We start from the raw sequence: 20,203 nt of genomic DNA, 5'->3' as shown, positions 1-20,203 counted from the left end.
TCCTTTTTAGTAAATGAGTTAAGGTTAGCTAAAAATGAGAAAAAAAAAAAGATAGAAATTTGACCGAATCGGTTCTTAGGGTCCCACTTCCCATCTGAGCTGACAGTGTGACCGGAGACCACTTTGTAATCCTCAAAGCTGCCAATTTCCTCAAAATATACCAACAAAAATTAGACAAACCACGTTCGGGGTGCAGCTTACGAATATGGGGTGAAGATGGTGCCAGGCCGCAGCGACGGCAAGGGAGTTGGAGAGCGTGGTGACCGAGAGCCTGAGGTTGACGGGTACATATGTCCCGGGCTAGGGCGGCCGAGGCCGTTCTAGACTTCGCCGGGGCGTCACAACGAGTTCGAAGCCGCGCGCCTCGAGGGTAGCCTAACAACACGAACGGCAATTCGGTCACGACAGGATTTGACGAAGCTCTAAGTCCGTTTTTTGGAAGTAGTAGTTATAACCTACATGTGTGTGCATGGAAATATATAATTGCTGTAGCCTGTGTGTTGCTCCGCGATTGATTGTAAACCTCACCCATTAGGCTAAGTACATATGTACTGTATTCGTATTTTGATCTAGTAGGAAAGCAAACTCTGAGGGGTCGAGGTAGGTGACTAGGCTCCCGAGCCTCCTCACTCGATGGCCCAAATATCCGGTCGATTTCTGTCCCCAAAGAGTGAGTCACCGGACAGTGCGGGGAAATTCGAGGACGGGTTTTTATTGGATTGAAATCTTGCCCCTCTGTAAATAATGGATTCTATTTTGTAAGATGACTTGACAGAGTCGTAGATCTATTCGCTCGTCCAACCACCCTCGTCCACTATCTACAGAAAACTGGTATACATAAGACGAAATTCCGCCGGGCTTACTTTGCTAGTTCCTCCGTGAACTACTTACATAGCCAGGCAGATCAAAAGATTCTTCAGCCCATTTAAACCTAGCACATACATTAACAATCCGAGGTCTCCGTAAGTTTTTGGATTTTGAGTCGGCAACAACGACGACAATGGGGAATCTCAAAAACATTACGTGGCTCAACGGTATCGACAGTCTAGGCCCCGACGACGTAAACATTATCCCATTCGACGCCATCACCACCGAGGTAAAAGATGACTCCTTCTGCGGCTTACCCCTCATTTCACCACCGCCAGTTTTGTCACTGGGAGAATTCAATCAGATCTTCCCAAAGTCAGTCAACCTCACCTTGGACGCATCATCAATACAACCATATTCTCCCCTCCAACTCAACCAGAACATATCACAGAATGAGATATTTAGCCTATCGTGCATTGCACCATCGGCCTTGAGACAGGCCGAAAATCTGAAGACTACGCAAGAATGCGTCTCCTCGGATATGAAAGCACAACCCAACGGCCCGAATGCGAACAGAGAAAACTCCATCGCTTCTATCGAACCTACTAAGCCGAAGCCTGAACTGGTAAATGGCAGCCTTGCCTCCAATACCAAATCAACCATGCAACCATCAAAACCATTAATGCCCCTAGCCCATCATGAACTGCTGCTCAAACGTAACCGACAAGCAGCGAAACGATGCCGTCAAAAAAGAAAACTACAGAACCAGCAGGACGAATCGACTCTGAAAAAGCAAGCCGCTAGGAACAAGGAACTGTTGGCTGGTACCAATAGGCTACAATACGAGTTGTTGGATCTGCGACTTGAAATCCTCAAGCATTCACAGTGTGAGGGGTACATCAAGCGGTACGTGGAGCAGATGACGGGAAGGGTCCTTAGTGAGGATACTGCAAGTGATGTTCAGCAGGCAACTACTGTGGTTTCAGCAAATAACAAAGAAAAAAGACTTGTATCGTTGCCGGCAGCAATGTCTCACTATCCTGACAAATCAGAAAAGGCAGATTGATGGCTATCCATGCTAGGTTGTAGCCTATAGATTTGAAGCTTTGTTGTGAGATGGTTCTTGACTTGGGGAAATTAATAGTCTTTGAGTTTTGTTCTTGCGTTAACGTTATCTTTCCCGGATTCTTTTCTTCTTCCTTTCTGTCCAACCGAAGGAGTGGTAAAATACCACTAAGACCCATTCGGGATAGGATATTCATCGTCCACCCAATTCCAGAGGTATTCGCGTGGTATTCGGGCTAGACTCGGAGTACGGTGCCGTAACACACCAAAACTGGACGATACAGACTCTCACGGGTGCTCAACCACTCTGATCCTTAATCAATCAATCATCTGATTCTATTGGACATGTTCAGTACTACCTAGCCAGTACATCAATTCCTCATCCTGGCACTCTCTCTTATGTCTTATCCTTCCCCGAACTATCCTTCCGTATCTGCATGTTGTTTCTACAGCGCCCCACTCAGTAGCGCTAAACCTAATATGGTCAAGGAAAGTCCCACCAGCTTTTCTTGATGAATTTCTGGTAGATCATCAAAATTACCGCAAATGCAGTTTCCAGCACTTGGCAAATATGTCCTGTAGCCATAGGTAGCCTAGCTTGAGTTTTAGCTTTACCTCGATCGCACCAGTCTTGTGGAACCACCCCACCCAAAACCCCAAGACTACTTCTTTTCTTTTTTGCGGTTTCCTTCCAAAACCTATGAGATTGCTGCACTGTGAATACTATATTCTAGGATTCCATAGTACAGAGCTATAAAGGCAAGCCGACCCATTCATTTGGCGTTTAACTTATCATCTAATAGCCTCTCAAAGGATCATGGAAAACAATGAACTCAACATCAAGATGAAGGGAGTACTTGATATGACCGTCTTCTCCCAGTTGTTGGAGACGGATGAGGAAGAAGATCGAAAGAGTAGCTCAACAGCGCTCTATGGCTTCATTGAAAGAGGCAAGGAGAAGGTGGACTATATGGAGATGGCCCTGTAAGCGCTGATGCCCGATGCAAACCTGCCTTAATCAGAGTGCATAACTTGAGGCAATTAAGAGAGGTGAACTGGCATTCTGACGATATATGCTCATGGGTAGTTCGAAAAGAGACTTTGTTTCTTTGATCTTCAACAGTGAATCCCTGCAACAATGTGCAGTGGCGTTGGGCTTCCGCGAATTTCACGAAAGCTGTGAAAATATTGGAAGAGTCAGTGCGATGATGAGTATACATGGCGAGGTCGCAGAAGCAATTGAGATGTTCCGTCTTACCCTCATTAAGGAAGAAATCGGCAATCTGAATGACAGTCTTCTATCTGCTCGAACAGCAATGAATTCCTTCTATAAGGATAGTATCTAAAACGCAAGACCGAATTTGGGTCCGAAGTGAGCTTGTTTCGGTTATCTGTCACTTTCCCGTTGAGACCCGAAATATGCCACCATTGTCAGATGTATGTATTTAAAAATCATGTTTATCGAATAAGATATGAGGCAGAATTAAGTTTTGTTATTCTGGATTAGCATATCCACAGTGCAACAGTTTTGTAAGTTTCGGGAGGAAAAAAAAAAAAAAAAAAAGGGAAATCTGGGATGGGGAGGGGGGGACGTTAGGATCCTCAAAACTGGTGCAATCGAGGCCAAGCTAAAACTAGGTAGGCTATGGCCAGGGCGTCTTGGCAAATATGGGTCCATAAGGCCGGTAACGGCAATTACGGTAATTTTCATGACCTACGACGGATACATCAAGAAAGAATAGTGGGGTTTTCATGACCCAGATCTAGTTTAGCGCGATCTGGGTGGGTCGCTGGGAAAGAAAGCACGAGTGTCTGAGGGGTAATCCGTTTTGTTGATATGAAGCTGGTACAGATCAGGAAGCAAGCCGAACCATCGGAATTAATCCGGAGATATCTATACGAAGAACCAAGTTGATTTCCAATCAACTTGTTCTTCTTGTTGTATATATATAGCCTAATGTTTCCCTCTGAACAATAACACAATTCATACCTCTGAACTACAACACGTTTTCGACTTCTGCTTCGGCTGTCTGTAAGCGAACTATTGGCTGCCTGTAAGCGAATAAAAGTGATTGGCCCAACTATCTTTCGTCGGTTTTCGTAGTAAATTTAAGATATGGTACACACAGGTTCTGTTACATCTGAAAGGGAGGATGCTAGCTCGGCGATGTGACAAGTTCACCAAAAGCCAAACCGTCGAACTGTTGACTAGATTCGCCCTCTTGTGGTCCCTTGCTTCATCTCGGTTTCGGCAATCAAGTCGGAAAAATGTAGCTCCGTAAAACTAGTCTGGAACATGATGGAACCCGAAAGTTGAGCTTTTGATTTCTGAGTCTGGCATTGGGCAAATGTGATTCGTTGGGGGTCTGGTGACTTGTTCTTAAGTCGGTTAGATAGTTAACTCCGCCCAAGCACCAGCGGTGCGCCACCTTGGAAAATATCCAAAGGAGGCCTTTCGTCTATGGCCCCTGGTTGCGCCACTGAGCAAACGACCTTCGCTGTGCCCTAGCTGATAATTTTCAGCAACCGAGCTAACCCGTAATATGAGCGTGTCTGGCGTTTCGTCGTTTTTGTTCGCCAGTCTCTTTATACCCCAAGCTAATATTCCTTCTTTCTGACCGTTTGATACCGACTGGCTGAACGAATCAGTCATTCGCTCATTCGAATTCTGTTCCCTCAGAGTGGTTAGGACCGATTTGATCCGACGATGGATTTGGACCAAGAGGAAGACTGTCGGACCGGAAATGTCACCTTGACTGCCAAACCTACGGCCCAGACGCTGGCTCCTGAGCACGAGGCTCCCCAGAATCTTGCAATTGCGGCCGGCGTGCCGACTAGCACATGCATCGGTCATACAATTCTACGGATCTACCGTTGCACACCGACACCAACGATTGTATTAGACGGCTCCCTACAAGTAGTGGAAGTCTCTGAGAGCTACGAGGCTTTGTCCGATACGCCTCGGGACCAGACAATCAACATTAGCGTGTACGCGTTGACACCGCGCGTGATCCTGGCCCCAGACATCGCATCGTTAAGTGGTGCGCTGGGAATGGCTATCGCCACGCGGGCCGTTCAAGTGATCAACAATGTTCGCGTCGGGAGGAACGATGTAGACATCGCATTCCACATAACACCGATTTTTGACGACGATGACTTGATATACGTACTCATGGAGGTGCAAAAAGCGAAACGTGAAATGGCTGAATTGAAGGTCATGGGGGAACAGGTCTATCCGAACGAGCTGTACAGAGTTATTGTCGACGCCGTGAAGGACTATGCCATTTTCATGTTGGATACATGGGGTCACATCACGACTTGGAACTCGGGGGCCGCGACTTTGAAGGGGTACACAGCCGAAGAGATCATCGGCCAGCATTTCTCCATCTTTTATGGGCGCGAGGACTGTGAGAAGAACAAGCCCGCCCGGGAGTTGGAGATTTGTTTACAGGAGGGCAAGGTGGAGGACGAAGGATGGCGTTACAGGAAAGATGGCACACGATTCTGGGCCAATGTGATGATCACGGCGACCCATCAATATGGCCGCCACGTGGGATTTGTGAAGGTCACCCGTGACATGACTGAACATAGAGCAGCTGAAGCGCGCCTCATCGATGCTTTCGAAGAATCATCCAACCTGAAGTCTCGTTTCTTGGCCAGCATGTCGCATGAGCTGCGCACCCCGATGAACGGGATGTCTCTGGCTCTGGCCATGCTTATGGATACACCGCTGAATGACAACCAGCGCGAATATGCATCCATGCTCGAGGACTCAGGCAAGTTCCTCATGCAGGTGATAAACAACTTGCTGGACTACTCCCAACTGTCGTCGGATCCTTTACTTTTGCACACAGATATCTTCAGTATTCCCGACGAGGTCAGCATGGTGACCCGCAAATGTAAGTCGGGGACAAAGCCCGGGGTAGTCTTAGGGTGTACCGTTGCCCCCCCCAATTTCCCCAAAACGTAAAAGGCGACCGGCTGCGGTTCCGGCAGGTTCTGCAGAATCTGGTCAGCAATGCGGTGAAATTCACAGAATGCGGATATGTCCGCGTCGATGTCACGTACACCGTCGATGAGGATGATCCTGAGACATATATCATCACGGCTCGGGTAGTGGATTCCGGGGTCGGCGTCCCACATGATACTATCAATTCTCTCTTCGAACCCTTAACCCAATTTGCAGACTCAGCCACCAAGAGTTTTCCGGCTACTAGGCTGGAATTCTCGATCTGCAAAACTTTAGCCGAGTTGATGAATGGAACGGTTGGCTTCCATGCGAATCCCGACGGGCCGGGCAACGTATTTTGGATGGCCGTAAAGGTGGGTCGCGTCGATACATCGAATTTTCAAGCAAATCAGTCGCGCTCATGGGAAGACGAAACGCCGCTTGATACTTCTGTCCTCCTCCAGAAGGTTGCCCCGCAGACGCATATCCTGCTAGTCGAGGACAACAAGATCAATCACACTATCATGCTAAAGCTTCTGAATAGTCTCGGGTTTGACCGGTTGGATGCCGCCTGGGACGGTGCGGAAGCCGTGCAAATGGTGAAATCAAAGCCACTCGCCTACAGCCTGATCTTGATGGACATCAATATGCCGGTCATGGATGGCTTGACGGCGACAGAGCATATTCGCAAAATGAATGCAGCTGTGCCTGTCATTGCGCTGACAGGGAACGCTTTGAAGGGCGATGCCGAGACCTACCTGGCCAGGGGCATGAATGACTGTGTTGCTAAACCACTGCATCGGCAGCAGCTGGTAAATGTACTTTGGAAGTGGTGCGGAACGTAATATAACGACTACCTTCCGCCGTAATCGTCTTCTCCAGTGCAGTCCTTAGGTGGATCTCGACAGGACCAGGCGGGGGTTGAAACAGATCGCCCTCGCCGAAAGTCAGCGTCCCTCACGTACTGGCCAGTGCGTCCTGTAGGGTAACCTTCCCGGCCGCTACATGGCTGGTTCGCGGAGGGCCAGTTTCACCCCTGTCCACGCATTTCTGTGCAATCCGCTCTGGATGATGGAATGGTGCATTGTTCATAACCAGAACATAGTTAGATTCGGGCCATCTTCCCAAGTGGTGACCAGCCTGTCCGCCTAAACCCCGCCCATTTATCACATCCAGGTTCATCAACGTAAATTAACTTAGATCATTGCTTAGGGACGAAATCAGAATCTTAATAAGATGTGAACTTGGGCGCAGGTAGGGGGAGCCCATAGCCCATAGCAATAGTGTGCTTGGTTAAGTACCTGGAACGTAAACCGAGCTACCCCTCATATAATACCCCACGTTCAAGTTGATTACTCCCCCGGGACTTGAAAATGCATCGCACGGGAACTCTCAATTTTCGAACTCTCAATTTTCTTTTCCGCAATTTTGCACGCTGCATATACACACACACAATTCATCAACGCCCGGCGGCTAAGCCGAAAGGGCAACTATGACTAATCTACCAATACATGGCCTATTATATGCAGTGCCTCCTTAGAGCCCATACATTGTTCCTTTCAGTATATGCCATCTCAGCTATCGATATCGTGGCGGGTCCTCGCGGGTTAGTACTTTTGTTAGTAGACTGGCTTGAAGGCGCTTCTTCAAGTTTTCAACATACTATTATCGGCAGTTGAAGCGTGCCTACCGTCTCGGGCACGAGGTGGTTGATGAGAGTTAGTTTGGGGGAAAGGGTTCGTTTGTGTTGGTCGACATGGTCAAGTGGCGTCCAGTCGGCCCGTGAGACAGAAACGATGGGTTCTTGTTTAATTGACACACCAAATGTGGAGTCCAAGTGACAAGGGTCCTAAAGAATAGACATCATCAACTAATCTGTTCGTGGCGGTCTTTCTCGGCACTATTTGGCCTCATAATTAATATTAGAATTCAAAGAGTTCATTTGGCAAGGTGAGTAGCTCGGCACTAGCCTCTGTAACGTACTACTTGCCTGAACAGACTCGATGCATTTCCAATTCTGCATCTCCAGTTCAGCTCCCAGGTCTATCTAAAATTCCCGTGGAGGTTATTGACGAAAACCCGCGGATCGAGGCATGACAAGGTAGGCAGAGTAGACTGCGGTGACATCATGAAGTGCTGAATGTAGGGGAGGGGCTCCAAGCGGGGCCACATGGACAGTCGGAAGCGGGCAGTCTGCGCTGCAGAGCATACTTGGGGGATAATGTCGAGAATCTGCTCGCGCACCCGAGACAGATTCCCCATCGCTGTCTCGATTCGTGGCAGGAAAAAGAGGTGCTCACCGATCAACTCATCGCTGAGCGAGTCAAATCTTGAAGGACGGAATTCCACCCAGTAGACTTCCTCTGATAGCAAGAAGGCAGAAAAGTACACAAAAATATCCTCCGCCTTGGTAGACGGAGACAGAGGATCCGGACCTGTCCACGGAAAGTTTTGCTGGCTTTCGTGATTCGAATAAAATAGACAGGCGACCAAATATAGCCCGTAAAGGTCAGAGCTGGAGACACCTGATAAGTTTAGTGAATTTTGCTTCAATCCGCGACGGTCGGTAGCAAGGCAGGGGGGTACAGCGGGTACGTTAGAGGACTCCTGCCAGGCTGCGTGGATGTCGATATCGGAGACAAAGTCTGTATGGCGGTAAGTATGCGTTTAAGGGAGATGTGAAATAGACTTTACCAACCAATTTGGGCCAAATGATTCATTTCCTCGGACGTCGGTAGTTCAAGGAGTTGGGGAGAACAGAACTGGATCATTGGTATTAGATCGACGAACTTGTGGGCTGGAAAGAAGTACAAAAAACATCAGAGCTCACCGATCAGTGGGTAGTGGGGCCGGGCGTTAGTAGTGATAACACTAAGCCCCACCCAATGCGGTTACGGCAAACTTAAAATGGGGCAACCCGGTCAGCAAAGCTACAAGGAGTGTGTCATTTGTGGAAGGCACTTCCGTCAGTCTCCATCTAGTGACTCTGAAGTCGGCTCTGTCCATTTCAACAACCGGATACGCCAAATCTCAAACTATATCAGCACTTGCTAGAAGCATATGGACTAGTATGCATTCAGGACGAATGAGATCGAGCGGAACCAATTCAGGATGAAATGATTGATTGATTGAATCGAAATAAGCATGCGATTGAGGGCAGGTTGAAATACCCCCCCGTATGTGCGTATACTCGGTGGTTATTACACCGAGGTTGCTAATTTACGATACAAAACACAAAGAAATGTGGGTTCCTGGGTAATCAATCGCTTGCTAGTGGTAAAATACCACTCGATGCGCTGACAGATCAAATAGGGAATCAAATGATAATTCTTTTGCTGCTCCCAGGCAATATTCCATATGTAAATTGGGAGTGAACGTGCTCGAATATGCAGGTACCTGGGGGGAGTTTCGTCACACAGGGCATTTCATGTCACCGGGATGGGGGTTAAATGCGATGGACATCATTTATTAGCACGACCAAATGATAACAAGGAATTTATGACCCACAGGCTCCTAGGAGCTCAGCGCCAAATTTGGACTAATCATTTCTACTGATCTGCCGATATAATTTTATTCATTGTATCCAATTATAGTAATAATACTGACGACCCACAGGCTCCTAGGAGCCACGGCCAGATATCAACCAATAATTGCATTCAATACTTGTGCGTATGTGGGCTCTTCATGGCACTAATTGGCTTCTATTTACATGTAGTTTACTTCCCGGGAGGCTGATGTGGGTATTGCCTTACGCAAAGACGAGGCTGATGGCAGACAATTATTCCACGGAAACGTAAAAGTTTTCTCTGATATACGAGGCAGACACCAACAGTGGATGAAGAGGAAGAAACTTGCGGTTGGGTTAGCAGGTAGCCAGAGGCGCAACGATCCCGACGAGGTGTTCTTTGAGTTGAATAAGGCGCTCATCATCGGTGAGTGAACTGAAACGGCATGACCTGTTGCCGCCCCACCCGTCGCAATGACGTACCGACACATGGTGGTGAATGTTGATATTCGGCATCGGTGCTTTTCTGCGGCATCCTTACGGCTCTCAACGAGACCAACAGAGAGAAAAAACAATTCATATGCTGGATCATCAGGGGAAAATACCATGCCTTCGAGTGCTGCACTAAATCAATGATGAAATGTTGAACCAGCTGCAATTAATGAATCATCTGTGTTCGTGCCCTCACAATTGACAATGATCATCGCATCGACGCAAGCAGAATGCTCGGCTGTAATGCTATAAATACACGAGCCCTCACCAACAGAACATTCGGTCTCAAGCATTCCTTTGTCACTCTGGGGCAAAGAATATCGATTGCTTTTTTGTCTTCGCTAGCAACACTTCGGTATGGACTGATCTCGAAGTCATGCACTTATAATTTAACTGACCTTTTGCATCACACTAGCCTATCATTCTTGGATACTGAAGTCTTCAAATAGCAAGTGAGTGTAGCTGCCCCGTCATTTGAAATCATGCTGACATCGAATATGCTCAAGATCAGTTCCACCTCCACTACTTCTCTAGGAAATCATTTGAAGGACCTCGGATGACCTCAAAAATTATACCAGCTGCGAGCACGGTAAGTTATAGGTTTCCTTCATAAGCTTACTACTAACATAAGTGATAGATCGAAGTAATCCCTTACGGAGCATCTTCGGCCTTGCCAGAATGCAGCGAACAGCAATAGCTAACAACGGAATTTTCATCAGCGGCAATTTGGAGAGTATTCATCCTGTGCTGACTACTCCCTGTATGAGGAGGCAAACGTTCGATCACGAGCCGCTCGATCTCCTCTAAGTCACCTTGGTGCGTTACCTCTGTCTACTCCCATGGCCGGGGCTGCATTTTGGATCTCGGTGCGGCTGCTATTTACTTGGGGTTTTATCTTGTGCTCTCTATCCATCAGAAACGATCGCTGATTCAACTTTCTAGTCATAAGACAAATATCAAGATGGCACTCGCCACGACCGTGCCGTACTACCCCATTGCCCTCAAAACTAAGTTCCAGGACACCTGCTTGAAACGTCCATTTCGCTCACGTTGACGGAACAAATCTAGGAAGGCTCAGTGTGCTTTGATTAGCCATACGGTAGAGTTCCAACATATTTTCATCTCTCTCAGCTTCATCCTATTTGACCAAAGGTTAAATGTCACTATATTAGCTTCCGTATCCCGGCAGCCCTGCACCTCTTGTCCGATATCCGATTCGAAGTCTCGACGACGGCATCATCTGGTCCCATGCTACGCCAAGTGAGCTATCGCAGTATCTAGTGATGACGAAGGGAAGCGGAGCATTGACGAGTAAGAGAAAGACCATGATCTCTCCGAAGATGGTATCAACCAATAAGGAATTGGGCTTCTGGTCACAGGCTGAGGGATGGCTCTATCATGCCCCGGTTGCAGCTGAGCAAGTGACGAGGCAGGCCACAGCACTGGATCTACCCCAGACCTCTCGTCGCGAGAGCAGTCGTTTCAGATCAGTTTCTAATTTACCCTAGGTTAATTACCATGAGTCTCTACTCCAGTCACACTTTTCCCTAACACAGTTCAGGATTTGCATGGCGCACGAACAGCAAATACGAAACAGATCTGCATTGGCAGGTATTGTCAACATCTATTCCCCGCGGTATGGAGTGGTTCCGGGCCCTCGCGCACGTGTGATCGAGCTGACGCCTGCTACTACGTCTCTGATTTGCCCATGCTGATGCCAGACTATATTGATGGCAAGTCTGTACCAGCCTCATTCACCGGAAAGCATGCTGACATAGCTAGTGGAACATGGCCCTAGTTCGACTGTTCCCAAGAGTCCGATCGGGATAGTGTATTGTGGTTGTAATTTAGAATCTCATCTAGACTGCGAGCAAGGCAAGCTGCGAACACCCAAGAGCTTCAGCGTCGCAGCATTCATGTCCTCCCTATCGATTACCCAACCGCGATCAACGTCCGCTGAGCGATAGAAAACGGAACGGCGTCAGTACACATGCGGACTCTGTCAATCCTAGCATTAGCAGCTAGAGCCGCACATACCAATATTCACACTTCCGGAACTGGTCAGAAAAATGGTCTCGCATGTGAGATGGCCCAGGGCTCTGCTTGAGTCACGGAGGTACCGAATACCCTGGATGATCTGGAGTATATGAGCGCGGCGCTCATATTCCAATGGCAAGAAGCGGACTTCGTAACTGACTGGCCATGCTATCGAGCTAAGTTCTGCTTCCCGGATCGAGTACTTGGACCCTATGACTTTTGCAAGAACAGTTCCACAGGTTCCCACACCAAGATGATCGAATGTTCATGGTGGTGGTAACAGTACAAAAGGCGAAGGAATCTGAGATGTGAATGACGGCTGACGGTGTTAACGAGGGACTCTGTCGCCGTGCCTGCCTTCAGTTGCTGAATGTGGGCCAGGTCTTCGCTGTTCCGACCGTGCCGACAAAGAAACTTAGGTCTTTTGGAGAAGATCTTGATATCCTTCTCGTAGTCTGCCCAGAGGTCCTCATAGAAGACGAGGAGTGTATCATGGAATAAACGTTCAGTAGAAAGGCTAATTTGGTTCCCAGTGGTCGAAGCCCCAAATCCTTAGGGCCGGGCAGATTCGGTCTCGCCACAGCTCAAATAACCCGTTCTTTATGGTTTGATTGCTTTATATATTGAGATTAACGCCTTAGGGCAACTACTATACGCAACAAGTCCCGAAATATCACTGATAAGGCTAAGGAGAGTATCGTTTGATTATGATGAAAACCACCTCAAGGAGTAAATGTATTTAGGCTCTTTCGGACTGCGGCCTATAACTAGGTCCCTTTCAACTGAAAGAAACCGGCTCTCTTAGCCAGCACAGGTTTGCCAGCTTTCCCCAGTCTTGTCGAGCGTTCCAAATGGACTTGTTGTCCCTCGTTTAGTGGACACCTGGTGCTGCGGAGAAGTGTTCGCGGGGATGCGGAGACTGCAGGAATGGATGCCCGCCAGGAAGACTGAGGGACCGAGCAGGTATTAACATCATACGACTCGTGGTTGGCTGGGTATCATGCTTATTGATTGACAGATACATGTCTACGGAGCTTTGCAGGGAAGGTTTGATTCATCCAGCCACTTGTTTAGGGTAGAAGAAGGTCAAGCTTAATAGCATCCACTATCCCTCACATTTGCACGATTGTTTTGATAGGAAAGGCCCATGTCAAGACTAGTTCTAACAGTTAGCTTATAGTGGCTGAAGGGACTAGTGTTGAGTAACGACTTACTAATCCACCAATATCAAGGCCGAATCCTAAAGCCACACCATCTAGATATCACGCGCTGACCAATGGCAACCCTCGACTTCTTCATCATATAGGCAAACATCGCCATAATCCTGGACCAGAATATACGGTGTAATAGCGCCATAGTCATTGCTTTCACTCTCCCAGCGATTCCGGCCTCCACCCTCTCGCGCGACAACAAAGTTCCCGTCTTCTTCAAGTCGAACGTTGAATGATCCAGTTCCCGAGGAATTATTCGTTGTATTGGACTGCCAGTAGGCACTGCCGCTGCTATAGAGAACCAGGTTTCCGTTGCTCTGGAACAACAGAGTCCATTCACCATTGTCGGAAACAAGCCTGTCGCCGAGCTCTAAGGTCTGCCCAACATTAAGGCGATTTGTTGTTTCTGGGCCCTCTTCATCGGCTGCGTCCTCTTCATTGGTTGACTTTTGGAATTTATTAGTTTATCTCAGAATCTGATCGCAGTCTCATCTGCGCGATGTTCGGTTCACCACTTACCGACTGTTAAATGCTCTTTGTCAGCTCGATCTGTTGCAAGTCAAGATAATTGCGAATGTAGCATCCCTACTTACTTCCTTTTTCATCCTGTTGTATTAGCGTTATGTCCTTCACATTAGCATATTGATAAAAATGTCTTGGATACTTACATTCTGCGTGGAGAATTGTTAGCATCCTCCTTATGTAGCATGGCCTTTCAATAGAATGTTGTTTATCACTCACGCCCTGTATGTCCCATGACTGTTAACATTACCCTCATATAGTATTTTGTATAGTCACCAGAGGACACTCACCATGAATACAAGTTGACCATCTTGAAACTCGATGTAATCATCTAGCTTCAATTTTGCTAACCAATATGACGACGAGCAGGCCTCTCTGAGCCCAGACGCAAGCTCCCAACCCCCACCATTATCTTCAACTCTCGATCCATTTGAGGATTTGTGGAAGTTCTCTCCCGGAACACAGAAAGCCCCTGTGGATGGTACGATTAGATGTGGATATCATCAGTTACCATGACAGAACCTCCTACCATTGTCATTTCCAACATGCCCAGCAAGGTCAATGCTGAAGCTTTCACCATCTCTGTAGAAGATCAATACAGATGATGGAAAAGTGAAATACTGGCCTTTGATGAAATTTTTCACATCCTTGATCTCGACCCTATCGAAGATATCTTGAAGATGGGGCATGTTGATGGTCGTTTAAGTATGTCAAATTGAGTCGCAGATGGAAACAGAAAAGACAAAAACGTCGATATTATCCTGGGACGAACGATGGCTGGATCTGTGAATATATAGACATCCGAAATCCCCAGTCAGAGTGAATCTTAAAGTTACGCCACGTCAGCTCTCAGCTGAGGCCGTCCTGAGTCAAATAGCCTGTCCATGACCACAGGGGTTGAGAGCTGAAGAGTGGGGTAGATGTGGAGAAGGTGTCGAAGACCATGCTAATTAGGACTCTTTTACTCGACGCTTTCTCAAGTGTGTGCGTATAACTCAGTTGGAGACCAATAGTTTCCTCGCTACCAGTAGGCAGTAGACTATTGAACCAAAAGCTGCCGGTGAAGTTTTATTCACCCTATGAGGAGCAAGAGACATCAGCGATATTTTCCGAAGAACAAAGAGCCACAAACAGATAGACTCCGCACTGAGGCTCAAAATTGAGTCTCGGTCATTGGGGATAGGTAATGGCATCGCATGGGGCAACTTACAAGACATGGGCTGGCTCATGGTAAAACAATCGGCTTCCTATACAGAGAGTTGTCAGCGCATACTAACCATTCTCGAAACTGCCATAGTGATCGAAACGTACCATGCCAGCTACTGCTGCGCGCCATTCGAGTTTGGTCGAGCCGTTTTGGTAGTGGATGGTTCCGATCTATGATAAATCATCATAGGTAGCTTATGGGACTCTTAATTACTCACTATCTTCGCAACCTGGATTGATTATCGAGAACATTCCAGTTCCTTTGATTAAATTCCAGAGGAACAGCCGAGACGGAACTGATATTAAACATCTTCCACGTTAGCATGGTCTCAAATGATCGGGCAACTAAACTTACCTGCCATTTACAGATTTCAGTGTCGGGCATAGACAGACTAGGAGCGATACAACATGTCAGTCGATCACAAGTGCATGGAATTTCGGGGGCTGGGCTAGTCCATACCGGAGGAGAGCAGCTGGCGAAATCGAGAAGTGCTCGATATTCTTTTCTTCAGGATGACATGGGAATATTTGAGAAGGACCATTCTGCTGGCGAGAGTTCGGGTACTTATAGCATTGCATGCAACCCTTACTCTCGAGTCGATGTGATAATTCTTGCGAATTGTGAGGGTCTCAACACCGCTGACTCTCAGATTTCAGCTGGTTCAACATTTACCCATTGATCTGATGCAGTATTCGGAGGCATCGCGGCTTTTTCTTGATGATTGAGTATATCAAAAAGCCTCCCTCACTGTTGGCACCATTCCAATACTCCCGGCGGTCCACAGAACAGCGCCGACGACGTGTTTCAACATTCATCAACATGGGTGTGTAATTTACCGCTACCAGAGGTGGCACAACAGCGGCCACCTCATTTAAATCTATTCACTGATCATGGGCAGTGTTTCCCCAATCAAAACGTTGAATGATGTTTACGTCGTCGTCGTCTTTTTTTCCCCTTTTTCTTTTGTTAGGGTTTCACGCTAGATCGAGGTCTGAGTTGCATCTATGTGAGTGCCTATACGCATTGACGGATTGACGGATCTGCGCATTTTGACAGCTCTTTTTTTCCAGGTTGTCTTCTGCTATCGCTACGGAGCAGAACTGTGCTATATGCATTACTTTTTGATATCACTATTGTTTCTTCAACACCACAAAGTACCTGTTTCGCTTAGTTTCGTTCCTGAGCGATAGACGAAGTTCTAAATTTTATTATTGTCCGAATATGATGTTCTAGTGCAATTTGCCAGCCCGGCCAAACCATGCTCGGAGGAGGAAATTGTTTTCGGGACTACTTTGGACGTGAAGATGTGCTCGTATCCCGCGAGATAATCATACGGGGATCTCGGCTCCAGTTTGGAGTGTTGACTAGTGCTGACTAGTGCTCAATAGAAACATTGAGTTCGGTACTTGAGACAAAACCTATTGTAAAGTGCTAACCTAGGCGTTTAGTCAGATCGTAGGAGGCAAGAGGTCTCCATAGTATTGTTACCAAAAAGAGGATCGTCGTGAGGTAGGTACGACCACAATACAAAGGCTCTTTTAAAACTATTATTAAAACTATTATTAGAGGAAAGAGAGTAGCCCCTAAAATGAGGGCCTGAAAAAGTATCCAAAAAGGGCCTGAAAACGGTGAAACTATGTCGCTTGATGAAATAGGCGGAGCCTAAGATGAGCACTTCGATCATTTCCGATCCAAACAGATATCGGTGGTTCATCACAAATAGGAGGATTATCGACGGTAAGATAGATGTAGAGTCATCTCTTTCCTGTAGCTCACACGCTAAGACATCAGCCCTTGCAATGAGATCTCCATAACTGTAGCTCTTATGTTCATCGTTGATTGCAGTAGCGCTGGGGCCGGTGTTTGCGAAGCCACATAGGGTATTTTCCATTATTTTAGCTCAGCTTGAGTGACAATAGATGATATGAGGGTTGAGGTATGTAGAAAAAGTGGAATAGCTTTGATCGAAGAATCTTAGATTTTTATAGGAAAGGAATAACAACAGGCACGTCATTCGATGTATTCTGCTTCTCCTTCTCATTCCGACGCGGAACGAAAAATTTTGGTCCAAAGTATTGAATAAGACGCCCTAGCAAAGGGCTGGATGAATTAATAAACACTGGGTTCTTTTCGGTGCTGTTCGTTATTGAGTTCCATATTTCGGCAAAATACGCCAGTGATAAAAGAGGATGAATCAGCAATTCATGCACCCAAAATAGGAAATTTCTTGGCAAAATTATGTACTCGAGGTTCCTGCAGATGCGAACCGGGAGATCCCGCAGGACGGTTGGTCTGCTTCCAGTTCTAAAAGTTGGAACCTGCGATCCGCATGGTCCGACTACGGGTTCCGACTTGCAGAACCGTAACCCTACCATGTCGAGGTCTAAATCTCCCTGATAACAATAACAAGGTAGGTTCACCAACTGATTAACCACTAACCGTGACGAGTCAGCAACGCGTAACGCAGACTTAATGTCGCAATACACGAACAGAAATGTTTACAGTAGCTGCATACATTAAAGCAGCCAAGTCTTCTTGCTGCCCTGTTGAAGATAAAACTTGTGGACCCCTGAAGTGCATAGTCAGCGATGATTCATAAAGTCGGAACCATAAAACTGCTCACTCTGGTTTTCTAATAGCACAACGCTTTCGTTAGGGAGGAAGTCCACGTCTTCAGCAATTTGGCACTGCAGGTGCCGGGTTCGGCCATATTGGTCCTCAAATGTGAGGCGAACGTTCTCTACCTCGCCAGTAAAACATTTCCCGAGGTAATTCGTCTCATCATCCCCTAGATAAATATGGCCAATCGGCACCGCCGTGGAGATGAGATTGTTGTTAAATCTGGATGTGGGCATGGCAGAAATATGCTGTATTTGGAAATATGGAAGGCACACAACAAGGGATATTTCCACTGGAAATGATCACAGATCAGGGTCGAGAAAGTGGGGCCGAATCCTGAATTTATCGAAACGTAAAGTCTTCACTGGGCGTCGTCCTTCGGTCCGCTTGCACCGAACAGATTTTCAGTAATCTAGAGAACATTTCCGTAAGTAAACTCGAGTTCGACGCAGGAGTCTCACCGCCATTAAAGAGTTCCGGCCGAGTGTGGCAGTAATTCGGAGTTGGCTCAGCTCTTGTGGTTCTTCGAATTTTGCTAGTCCCAGATCGGCGGGGTCTGATACCCGGACTCTGGTGACCAGTCATTTAATTTGCGGTAGCAGGGCCAAGGCGGGGGGGGTTTCGGTGACAGCAGTTCTTCGAATCTCACCCAGCGACTTTGTGTGGAGCAGACCCGCTATGCATGAAACTCAACCCCCGCTGCGATCGGGGATCTCAAGGAAGATCCTGCAAGCTGGGATCGCAACTATCATCAGAAAGTCTGCTCGACTTCCGTACAGTACAATTGTCTTGACTACGATCGCTCTGTCAGTCTTTCACAGACGTCTACCTTTGGTAGACGAATTCCACATTGGCCCTACTAAGCAAGATGTTACACCAACTGCACGTCCTCTGCTTGGTGAGTTGAGGGCAGAATATATGTATTTTGCATAGGCCTATGGCATGGTATGTCACGTGAACGATTTAATTCTGCTCCTCGCGTTTTGAATTGCCGGCAAGGCCTGCTGCTGTCGCACAGGATCGACGCCACTGATTTTTTAGTCAACTAGACCTGGCACTCACCCGCCCTCATTATTATCTCGCCAGCCGGGATATTCCAACACTAACACTAACCCTGACCCTGACCCTCTGAGGGTCCCTTGAGGGTTATCCGCATCGACCCTCATAGACCCTCAAAAGCCACACGTTACCTATTTGGGACACGCTTTACTTAACTAATTAGGCTGAGTGACTAAGCTATTTAACACCTCAAATCGATAAAAACGTGACTTTTTGAGCGAAGGCCAGTCACGTGAGGACCCTGAGGGTCGTATACGTCTGCGTCCGACCCTCAGGGTCGATAACTCAGTCGCAGGTCTACTGTCAACCATCTTGTGAATGCTACTGAGCAGTCTTGACCATCGTGTTGATGATATGGAAATGCATACGAACTCCACTACATGAACGGACCATCGGTTCATTGGACCCACCTGCACTTATTGAGATTCGACAACCTGCAGACTGATGGCGACGACACGAAAAGTGTATCAGAGAAGCACGTGACAGTGGCATAATCTCTGAACACGTAATCATGTACCAATGGTGTGGGTCACGTATATGTACTTGTCAGGTATTCTCTAATCTGCCACACAGCAACTTGTGTGGTCTGCTGACTAATTAAGCTGACGAAAGATCTGATTAGTTATAAATGATCCATTGTTCCGATACATAAACAAAACCAATTATACAATATATACTTCGTCTTGTAGCATAGTATGGTAGTCTTATGTTATGGAGTTCTGTGGGTCATAATCCAGTACTATAGGTACTGGTCTATCCCTAATGCATGAGTAGTGCGTATCAGGGTGACAGGACAGTACCATCTGTACAGGGGATCCAACAGTCTAGCTGAAATTGCCACCGCTATCCTCTATTGCGGAAGCATAGACAGGTGGCTGCAATAGCGCCGAACCCGTTCCAAAATAGTTTGTTGAAGAATCCGCAATATGCTCTGCACAATGTGGCGATCCAGCAATGCAGATCCCCGAAACCCCGAAGATTTCTGTACTCGTCTGGCATGGTTCAGCGCAGGACTAATATTTTACCCTGTTGTCTCGCTCGTACAAATAATGACTCGCTTGCTTGAAAACATTTTGTCCTGGTGCGAGATCCCACAAGGAGGGGAAGGTTGAACCGGCCTCAGGCAGGTGTGTGCAGAAAAGGAGACTAACAGATCGCGAAAAAATCATTCGGTGATTTTGCATTGCTTTGCCGCATCCTTCGATCTCGCAAGCGATGCGTTCAGCTGTCAAGGATCTGCGTAGTTTTCAAGTATTGCGCGCTGATACACCCACTCTTGCACCATTACATTTCTTTTGTCTAAAATCAAAGCGGTGAGCGAAGAAATTCATGGACTAGAGAATGTCGGTATGAGATCACAATTAGGGTAACGTAGTAGCTTCGCCTATACTATAGTAGAGAGAAGATCGATTCAGCTCGTAGTAAAGCCAATGGTTTTATTTACTCCGACAATTCCTGTCTGTTGTAGTTCAGAGGTATAAATTGTGATTGTTCAGAGGGAAACATTAGGCTATATATACAATGAGAAGGGCAAGTTGATTAGAAATCAACCTGGTTCTTCGTATAAATATCTCGGGATTAATTCCGGTGGTTCGGCTTGGTTCCTGATCTGCACCAGCCTCATATCACGACACATCTAACTTCTCTGTAAACTCGATATTTGATTGCATTCTCATTTACCCAATTTTACATCTTACTTCGGTTTGAACCAGAAATGGCCTATTGAAGTA

General features: G+C 47.0%; 5 protein-coding genes across 5 annotated transcripts; 3 read left to right on the top strand and 2 right to left on the bottom strand.

Moving 5' to 3' along the window:
• Window positions 1–1,000: 1,000 nt before the first annotated feature.
• On the top strand, window positions 1,001–1,873 carry N7481_008554 (bZIP transcription factor; the record flags this gene model as incomplete). The annotated part of the gene is made up of 1 exon (XM_057267773.1): window positions 1,001–1,873. One exon carries the CDS (start codon window positions 1,001–1,003, stop codon window positions 1,871–1,873), a length of 873 nt encoding a protein of 290 aa, XP_057118450.1.
• Window positions 1,874–2,689: 816 nt separating this feature from the next.
• On the top strand, window positions 2,690–3,218 carry N7481_008553 (uncharacterized protein; the record flags this gene model as incomplete). Its single annotated transcript, XM_057267772.1, has 2 exons — window positions 2,690–2,856; window positions 2,996–3,218. The coding sequence occupies 2 exons, from the start codon at window positions 2,690–2,692 to the stop codon at window positions 3,216–3,218; spliced, it is 390 nt and encodes a 129-aa protein (XP_057118449.1).
• Window positions 3,219–4,579: 1,361 nt separating this feature from the next.
• On the top strand, window positions 4,580–6,666 carry N7481_008552 (uncharacterized protein; the record flags this gene model as incomplete). Its single annotated transcript, XM_057267771.1, has 2 exons — window positions 4,580–5,771; window positions 5,846–6,666. The coding sequence occupies 2 exons, from the start codon at window positions 4,580–4,582 to the stop codon at window positions 6,664–6,666; spliced, it is 2,013 nt and encodes a 670-aa protein (XP_057118448.1).
• A 6,444-nt stretch (window positions 6,667–13,110) lies between these two features.
• On the bottom strand, window positions 13,111–14,277 carry N7481_008551 (bulb-type lectin domain-containing protein; the record flags this gene model as incomplete). The annotated part of the gene is made up of 7 exons (XM_057267770.1): window positions 13,111–13,512; window positions 13,590–13,615; window positions 13,660–13,672; window positions 13,735–13,737; window positions 13,808–13,825; window positions 13,879–14,060; window positions 14,118–14,277. The coding sequence occupies 7 exons, from the start codon at window positions 14,275–14,277 to the stop codon at window positions 13,111–13,113; spliced, it is 804 nt and encodes a 267-aa protein (XP_057118447.1).
• Window positions 14,278–17,311: 3,034 nt separating this feature from the next.
• On the bottom strand, window positions 17,312–17,650 carry N7481_008550 (uncharacterized protein; the record flags this gene model as incomplete). Its single annotated transcript, XM_057267769.1, has 2 exons — window positions 17,312–17,364; window positions 17,419–17,650. The coding sequence occupies 2 exons, from the start codon at window positions 17,648–17,650 to the stop codon at window positions 17,312–17,314; spliced, it is 285 nt and encodes a 94-aa protein (XP_057118446.1).
• Between the last annotated feature and the right edge of the window lie 2,553 nt (window positions 17,651–20,203).

Source organism: Penicillium waksmanii, assembly GCF_028829765.1.
Source record: "Penicillium waksmanii strain IBT 27052 chromosome Unknown utg000008l:1.0-5622682.0:1.0-5626561.0, whole genome shotgun sequence".
In the NCBI taxonomy this organism is placed as follows: Eukaryota; Fungi; Ascomycota; class Eurotiomycetes; order Eurotiales; family Aspergillaceae; genus Penicillium; species Penicillium waksmanii.
This window is presented reverse-complemented; position numbering and strand designations above follow the sequence as displayed.